This window comes from Agrilus planipennis, unplaced genomic scaffold (genome assembly GCF_000699045.2).
Source record: "Agrilus planipennis isolate EAB-ADULT unplaced genomic scaffold, Apla_2.0 scaffold3, whole genome shotgun sequence".
In the NCBI taxonomy this organism is placed as follows: domain Eukaryota; kingdom Metazoa; phylum Arthropoda; class Insecta; order Coleoptera; family Buprestidae; genus Agrilus; species Agrilus planipennis.
In genome coordinates this window covers 459,097-467,838 of record NW_020442460.1, presented here as the reverse complement: position 1 = coordinate 467,838, position 8,742 = coordinate 459,097, and the positions used below count along the sequence as shown (strand labels likewise).

Below are 8,742 nucleotides of genomic sequence, written 5' to 3'. Positions count from 1 at the left end.
TCCTATCTTGTTTTATTAAATTGTTATGTCGAAGATAATTGGATGACATTTATTTTATCAAATTTGAGCTTTCACTCACCAATGAACCTCTGCTGGTTATGTCTCCTAGAATTTTTGAAACTGGTAAGCATTTTAATTAATAATAACTAATATATAACGTAAATATTCTGGTAATATCATACATAGCTGGAAAATGGTGTATGTATTCAAACAGCAGTTGTAACCGTTGTTATTGAAATAATGTATAAATATCATTTTTATTTCAAAGTTGATTTGTATGCTGTGATGATTAATAAGGACATTTGGCAACGTGTAAAAATGATAAATGTTTGATTCCTTAAGTTTCAGTCATAGATAAAAATAAATATGGCAAACCAAGCTAGGGAAAGTACAGAACGATGTAATGATTTTAATTTATGTCTCAATTTAGACACTAATGTCGATAACGGAAGTGATACAATTCTTTTCGAAATAATAAATAAATTAATTCAATTAAGAAAAAATTATAGTGAACTTCTAAACAAATACAATGCAGTTTGTAAACAAAATGAACAATTAAAAGAAGAAATAGAAAACCAAAAAATTAAACGTAATGAAACCTTTAAAAACGTAAATAGTGTTGTATTGTTATGGCTATATACGAATGTATTTCTTTTTAGGACGAATGTCCTATATCAACGTCGATTAAATTAAGTGATTTCCACGGACTGGATTATGGATCAGGAATGGCAACTAGTTTTTTTCACGGATATTTAAAAATCATGCTTCCAAACACCGGTGGATCAAGTAGAAGCTTTTTAGAATTTATAGAACTTTATCAAGCTCAACATAAAGTTACTTTTGACGTAAGAAAATTGTTTATATTGCTACCAATGTCCTGCGAATGTTTTCCATCTCTTCAATGTCCATCCTTTCCAAATATTGAAGAATCAAAGGTAAGATTGACTTTAGAGTTGGTCAAAAGCATAGAGGTTTCTAATAGTACGTTCAGTAAATACTTAAATTTTCTTCAACTGTAGCCCTTAGATGAGCTTGAGAGAGATGTTGCCGGAGTTAAAAAAAGAATTTATAAGAATTCAGTATATAAAATTAAAAAACCGAATAGGGAAAGAGTTTATGTATCTGTGGAATATGCTACCCCTTTAAGAACGTTTAAAGAAGTAATATCGCATAATTCAAAGTATTCAAGTATGTCTTGTGTTTATTGTTTTTAAGTATTTATCAAAATGGCATCTTTTGCAGAGATTTATGAGAAATACAAAAATGATATTGTTCTGAATTTTTACCTAACACTAAAAGCTATTCTAAAGGAAAATCCGCAGTGCGATGGTTTGTGTGAAGTAATATATTATAATGGTATCTTTTTGTTCATATTTTTGTTTTACTTTTTTATTAATCCTTTTAAATTTATCAGACAAAAATCCTGATGGTTCCTATAAGAATGTTGGAAATTTAATACTAAAAAGGATTAAAGAAATAAGAGGTACCCTTAAAAAGAAAAAAGACTAATCATTGTAATGAAAGGCTTTATGCAAGATGTGATATTTTTCACTGTAAATACTTGATTGTACTGAATTTTAGTTAGTAAGCTAAATGCTATCCCAATTTTTTTTTGTAAATGTAGATACAATCATATTTTTTCCAAATCAATCAAAACAGATTTTAATATTTTATTTTCATTTCATTATGTTACAAAGTTTCTTCTGTGTATTTCTTGACGTTTTTAGAATTAATTTACTGCCTTAGGGGAAAAGTGAATATTAAAAGTTTTTACTTGTTTAGTCATTCTACATCAATTCAATTGATTTAGAAAGAAATTACGACTTATTTTTTACCCATATATAATATTAAAGTGTTTGATCTTTTTCTTTATCTCTAGTGTTTTTTCCAAAGACTTATGCAGTTCCTGAGTTCTTATAAAGTTGTTTTTGTTAATTTTTAACTTAATAAATGACAATTTTGGAGTTATTTTTGTTTTTTTCTATTCATTTTTAATAGTAATAGTATAATACATAAAAGTTAATCATATTATTGAATTTTGTAGGAAAAACATATTAATTTTTTTTTTCATTTATTAGTTTCTTTGTAACTGCCTCAGGAGTCTTTATTCTGAATATACTCTTACAATTCAAAACAATCCTAATATTTTTAAGTGTTTTGTTCTAGAAGATTTAATTAAAATCAATCGATTTGATGATGAATTTAATAAATTGAAGTGTACAATTCCTTAGGGGAGAATCGATTTATAGCTGGATGGGTGGATTTATAATTATAACTTCATAGAAATGTGTGATTCTAATTGCAATATTTAGTTACGTGCTTCGATGCACGCAATTATTATTGCAAAATATTACTAAATAACACTAGTCGTGTGCAATACTCATAAAATAAAAAGAATATTGTTATTAATTAAAAAGCAACTAAAAGAATTATTGCAAATCATACACTGAAAGGGAAAATTAAAGATATCCCACTCTTTTTGGCCCCAAAAATTTGAAATTTCAAGTTTTTTGGAGTACGCTTGCGTGGAAAAGGAATGGAGTCATGTGATTTCTGATTTGTTGGCGTTCACTCCTTGGATTTGTCCTTCATGCGACATTCATTATAAAACCGCTGTGGTTGTGTGAGAATTGTCCGTCTGAGTTAAATTATCCGGAGGTAAGTGTTTGCATTTACTGTCATCTTTAAAGAATGCATTGATCTTGTCGAGATTTTGGCTTATTGAGTACATTTAAAATTTGGTTTTCACGATTAACTTTTTTTTATATAACTTAATTTGTTCGACTTTTCTAGTAGTTTATTTATATTATCTGTTACAACTAATTTCTTATAGAGGACAAAGTACCGGGATTTATTGTAATGTAATGATAGTTAACTAATTTATTATATACATAAAAATCAAAAATATGTTTAATCTTGTTGAAGCGTGCCTCTGATTTCGTAATTGTCAAAATGCCGGTCGACCTCTTTGACCTTGTTTTTAATATTATCCAACTACTAAAATCGTTCTGGGCTCATCCTCTAAATCTTATGCTCTCAATCCGTATCAATTTTTTTAAACACATCCCGGTCATTATATTCTGTAAAACATTATTTCATTTTATACACCTATATGTTCACTTGTTTCTTATAAGTACATGGTAATTATTACTAATCAAAACTTTTCATCATACCAATTTATTTTAACGTCACAGAATAGTATTCTGAAAGTTTCTTAACGTCCTTTTTTTAGCCTAAATATGTCTAAGATTGGAATCAATGGTTTTGGTCGTATTGGACGCTTAGTCCTTCGCGCTGCCCTAGAAAAGGGAGCACAAGTTGTGGCTGTAAATGATCCTTTCTTAAACGTTGACTACATGGTCTATCTTTTTAAATATGACTCCACCCACGGTCGTTACAAGGGCGAAGTTAAAGCAGAAAATGGAAACCTTGTTGTAGATGGAAAGGTCATTCAAGTCTTTACAGAGCGTGACCCCAAGGTTTTTCTTTATTGTTTTTGAAATAATTTCCAATATTACACTAATTATTTTATAGGCCATTCCATGGGGAAAAGCTGGAGCTGAATACGTTGTAGAATCAACTGGTGTATTTACAACAACCGAAAAGGCATCTGCTCATCTTGCTGGAGGGGCTAAAAAGGTCATAATTTCTGCCCCATCTGCTGATGCACCCATGTTCGTATGTGGTGTTAATTTGGAAGTGTATAATCCAAGCATGCAAGTAAGTTAAAAAATGTTACTTTTTTATATACTTTTAATTAATTTTTTATTTTTGTTTCAATGCAGGTCATTTCTAATGCTTCATGTACCACTAACTGTTTGGCTCCTCTTGCTAAAGTTATCCACGATAAGTTTGGTATCGTTGAGGGTCTTATGACCACAGTACATGCAACCACTGCTACCCAGAAGACTGTTGATGGTCCTTCTGGTAAATTATGGCGTGACGGACGTGGAGCCCAACAAAATATCATTCCAGCATCCACTGGAGCTGCCAAAGCTGTAGGTAAAGTCATTCCAGACCTAAACGGCAAATTGACTGGTATGGCCTTCCGTGTACCAGTACCAAATGTTTCAGTGGTTGACTTAACTGTAAGTAATTTACAGATGTCTTTTAATAATACAATTTTGTTATATTCCCGTGTTCATAGTTTATACTTTTATGCGTCATCTATACTTTTCATTTTTTTGACACTGGTGTCATTGTTATTCAGGTACGTCTTGCAAAACCAGCCAAATATGAAGAAATTAAAGCAGCCGTCAAGGAAGCAGCTAATGGTCCTCTTAAAGGAATCTTGGGCTACACCGAAGAGGAAGTTGTATCAAGCGATTTTATCGGTGACACACACTCGTCAATTTTTGACGCTGCTGCGGGTATTCCCCTAAGCGATACTTTTGTCAAGTTGATTTCATGGTATGATAATGAGTATGGATACTCCAATAGGGTTGTCGATCTCATCAAGTACATCCAAACCAAGGATTAAATAATAGAACCACCACCAAAAAATTGCAGCAGCAACAGTGGCAGTGTACATCAACAACATGATAAACATCATTTCGAATAATGTAAGAGTAATACAATTTCTTTCTTTTGCGATTTGGTACTATTTAAGTTTAAAGTGAAAGTATAGAGGGAGTAGAGAGCGCATTACCTTTTTAGAATTTGTATTTGGTACGCTCTACCTGTTTGCTTACTATCACCAAAAATTCTATGTGCTCGTTAACATTATTACCTCCAAATTACTTGTTGTCTCATCTACTTATTATAATATGAATACTAATAAATATGTAAACATATTTATCGACTTTTGCATCATATAGTCGTCATTTTTCTCACGTTTACAATTGGTATACTCGCACTATCCAATTTATTTTATCAAGTTTTTTTTTTGTTTGCCGTTTAAAGTTTATTGTTTAGAAGTTTATAGGAAATCATAAATTACTTTTTTTGTGTAAAGATAATAAAAAGACCAGTGACTCGTATAACAATTACTTTTGCGTTTCATCCATAATAATTATTTCTTTTACCTATTACCCATATTGCTTTTAACTGAAACATCCTCCTTTTTTCCATTACAAGGAACCCTGAATGACCGAAGTAAGTTTAAGAATAAAATAAACTGAAGATCTGTAATGTAGAAAAAAACCGCTACTAGAAAATTCAGACAAATTTAAGAAAGATCTGGACAAACTTCACTTTAGTACAACACTTTGAAAGGTATTTTTTTAAACCATTTAATTCGTAGTTTTTTTTTGTAGATAGTAGAACTTACACATGTTTTCTTAATTTCACCAATCACCACTGAATACTAAGTGTAAATTGAAGGCAAGCGTAACAGTTACTCAAACTGTACAGTACATTATTTTACCTCTTTGAGTTTGAAAAAATATAATTGCAGATACATATTACACATTTGAACTGATATGACTTAAAAACTACAATTGAGCAATTAAAAATTGCTACTTTTCGCAATAACATGTGAGCCAACAAAATACCAAACATACTTATTTGAAAAATATAACTAATTTATTTTCAAATGAGAAAGGTGGTTATTAAACAGAATATGCATTATAAAATTCCTAAAGAATCAAGGGGGTAATGAATGAATTAAGAAATTGATTATCACATATTATAAGTAGGTAATTATTTTTTATGAATTATGGTAAACTAATTTAATAATTTCTCATTCATACTGCAAATTTTCTTTGATATTTTCACTGGCAAAAACAGGAACTGTTGTGATGAAAATCCCTTATTGTTCAAAATAGTATGTCTAAGTTGAAATTTTTTTTATTACAAAATTGAAATATTGATACAAACAAAAACATGTACCTATACAAAACCTAATATATCGAGAACAATTTCTTTAAAAATTAATTTAGTAAAAATAATCATTCGTTTACACTGCTGAACGCATTTTTAACATTCCTCGGTATATGCAAGTGAAACTGCAAAAATTTTGATCTGCCTACATATTTTCTCTTATAAGTAAGTAGTTTTCTCAAAGGGCTTAACACTTAAGATCTCTGAAAGGAAGTTGTGGAGGGGATTCCCTCATAACACCTTAACAAGTACAGATCACGTGACAAGAAACCCCTTTCATTGGGTGGTCAGTGGTGGCACATCATGATCTTTTGTATTTGTTTACACCACTGGGGGTATTTTTGAAATTCTCTTGGTACTAATAAATAAAATTTCATAACAGGTTAAAAGTTACGGTTCAAAAGTTATCGTTATCTGAGATATTTTATATCATGACGAAATTTAAGGTTAGGTGCAGTGAATAAACAAGGAAAATATTGTGTAACATCATAACATGGTATATATAACTCGGTAAACAGTATTAGTGGTGTTTCTTTGTGGTAGTCAATAAGTGATAGTGTAATCGCGCTTGTCCCTCCAGAAGTCTCAATAATGTCCCAGTTAAAAGAATACTCCACAAACAGTGAATTTAACAACTACAGATCTCCCTTGAGTACACGATATGCAAGTCAGGAAATGCAATTCAACTTTAGCGATCAAAAGAAGTTTTCCACCTGGAGACAGTTATGGGTAAATTTAGCAAAAGCTGAAAAGGAATTAGGGCTGCAAATCACTGACGATCAAATAAGTCAAATGGAAGCAAACATTCATAAAATTGATTTTGATGCAGCAGCCAAAGAAGAAGCTTTAACCAGACACGATGTCATGGCCCATGTGCACGTTTTCGCCCAGCAGTGTCCACTAGCAGCACCCATCATTCATCTTGGAGCTACGTCATGTTTTGTTGGAGACAACACAGACTTAATTATAATAAAAAATGGATTGAATATACTTTTACCTCGTCTTGCCGCAGTTATCAGAAACTTTGCCAATTTTGCTGACCAATATAAGGATTTACCAACATTAGGATTTACTCATTTGCAACCTGCTCAATTAACAACTGTAGGTAAACGTGCCACTCTTTGGATTCAAGACCTGATAATGGATGAAAGAGCTTTACGAGATGTAAGAAGCAATCTACGTTTTAGAGGAACAAAGGGAACAACAGGAACCCAAGCATCCTTCATGCAGTTGTTCAATGGGGACAGCCAAAAGGTCAAAGCTTTAGATAAACGTGTTGCACATCTATCAGGCTTTGATCAAACTTATCTTGTAACTGGTCAGACATATTCAAGAAAAGTTGATTTAGAAGTTGTTGCAGCAATTAGTAGTTTGGGAGCTACAGTACACAAACTATGCAGCGATTTAAGACTACTAGCAAACCGAAAAGAATTGGAGGAACCTTTCGAAAAGAGTCAAATTGGTAGCTCTGCAATGCCCTACAAAAGAAATCCCATGCGTTCAGAGCGCTGTTGTGCTCTGGCTCGTCATATGATAGCATTATTCTCCAACGCAGCTCAAACTCATGCAGTCCAGTGGTTGGAAAGAACCTTGGATGACTCGGCTAATAGAAGAATTACACTTGCAGAAGCCTTTTTGAGTGCCGATGCCGTACTTTTGACTCTTTTGAACATTTCCCAAGGTCTCGTGGTTTATCCAAAAGTTATTGAGCGCCACATTAAACAAGAATTACCTTTTATGGCATCAGAAAATATTATAATGGCAATGGTGAAAAAGGGAGGAGACAGGCAAGTTTGCCACGAGAAAATTAGAGTCTTGTCGCAAGAAGCTGCAGCCCAAGTTAAGCAGCACGGTTTCGATAACGATTTAATTGCAAGAGTGAAAAATGATGCATACTTTGCCCCAATTTTAGGTGAATTAGATTCATTATTAGACGCACGAACATTTACTGGTAGAGCAGCAGAACAGGTTACTGAGTTTTTAGAAGAAGAAGTTGAGCCTGTTTTGCTCACTTACACAAAAGAATTACAATCTCAAAATAAGCACGTTCAACTAAAGATTTAATTAAGTTGTTTTTATTAATTAACTTATAAATATCATTAAACTTACACAATGTTGTTTATTCTTTTTCGCGTTTTACTTCGGCCTTTTTCGAGATGATTCTTTCTTGTCTTCGTTTCTTTGCTTCACGAAATCTTCGCCTGTGTGCTTCTGATTGATCGTAAAGCATCTTTTCTCTTGCAAAGTCAGCTTTCTTTTTAAAAATGTATTCCATTAAAACACGCCGATTCTTAAAAGTATTTCCTTTCACCTTATTGTAAAGTCGGCTGTAGAAATGACGATCAATTTTTTTTCTGTCACGATACTTTTTCAGAAGACGTCGCAAAACTTTCATTCTGGTCATCCAAAGTATCTTTTTAGGATTGCGTGCCTCCGCTGTACCCTTACGCTTTCCAAGCCCTCTATAACGGCCCTTCAGTTTCGCTTTGTTTTTCTTGTTGGCACGATAATGAGAATGAATCGAAACAGGTTTTTGAATAATAAGACCATCTTTTAAAAGACGACGAATACTTGCACGAGAGTTTGCCCCCTGTACAGTAACTATTTCGTTTGGATCTATCCATATCTTTTTCTGTCCGCAACCCTTTAAAGAAGCCGCGAGACGTTTAACAAGTCTTAAGGTAGTCATATTTTTACAGACAATTGTATTTAATAACAAATTAAATACTTGAACATCGCATTCTAACGAGAGGTTGAAAAATAAAAGTAATCCATGAAATAATTTAAATTTCCCCCCCTTGTGAGTCAAAATACTGAACAATTTTATAGAATTACATTTTTATATAAAATGGAATACTGACTTTAAAACATTGCCTAATTTTCGTTTAGGAAGTTTTACCTTTTTAATTAATTAAATATATA

At 32.1% G+C, this 8,742-nt stretch overlaps 4 protein-coding genes across 5 annotated transcripts in view; 3 read left to right on the top strand and 1 right to left on the bottom strand.

Moving 5' to 3' along the window:
- Positions 1–1,968, top strand: part of LOC108737830 (stimulator of interferon genes protein) — an 11,228-nt gene extending 9,260 nt beyond the window's left edge. The window contains exons 4-8 of one of the 2 annotated variants that reach the window (XM_025980639.1): positions 35–123; positions 660–935; positions 1,020–1,188; positions 1,243–1,356; positions 1,415–1,968. In XM_025980639.1, the coding sequence (XP_025836424.1) occupies positions 35–123; positions 660–935; positions 1,020–1,188; positions 1,243–1,356; positions 1,415–1,509 (743 nt within the window). In that variant the 3' untranslated portion in view covers positions 1,510–1,968. Of the gene's footprint in view, positions 1–7; positions 124–659; positions 936–1,019; positions 1,189–1,242; positions 1,357–1,414 lie in introns of those variants that run through there. The other variant, XM_025980640.1, reaches the window with a different exon arrangement.
- Positions 1,969–2,550: 582 nt separating this feature from the next.
- On the top strand, positions 2,551–4,793 carry LOC108737826 (glyceraldehyde-3-phosphate dehydrogenase). The gene is made up of 5 exons (XM_018470937.2): positions 2,551–2,658; positions 3,233–3,479; positions 3,535–3,720; positions 3,786–4,088; positions 4,211–4,793. Exons 2-5 carry the CDS (start codon positions 3,240–3,242, stop codon positions 4,478–4,480), a joined length of 999 nt encoding a protein of 332 aa, XP_018326439.1. The 5' UTR covers positions 2,551–2,658; positions 3,233–3,239; the 3' UTR covers positions 4,481–4,793.
- A 1,247-nt stretch (positions 4,794–6,040) lies between these two features.
- LOC112906469 (adenylosuccinate lyase-like) lies at positions 6,041–7,947 on the top strand. The gene has a single exon (XM_025980651.1). The coding sequence runs from the start codon at positions 6,412–6,414 to the stop codon at positions 7,882–7,884; it is 1,473 nt and encodes a 490-aa protein (XP_025836436.1). The 5' UTR covers positions 6,041–6,411; the 3' UTR covers positions 7,885–7,947.
- Positions 7,880–8,729, bottom strand: LOC108737827 (60S ribosomal protein L19-like). The gene has a single exon (XM_018470938.2). The coding sequence runs from the start codon at positions 8,507–8,509 to the stop codon at positions 7,940–7,942; it is 570 nt and encodes a 189-aa protein (XP_018326440.1). The 5' UTR covers positions 8,510–8,729; the 3' UTR covers positions 7,880–7,939.
- Between the last annotated feature and the right edge of the window lie 13 nt (positions 8,730–8,742).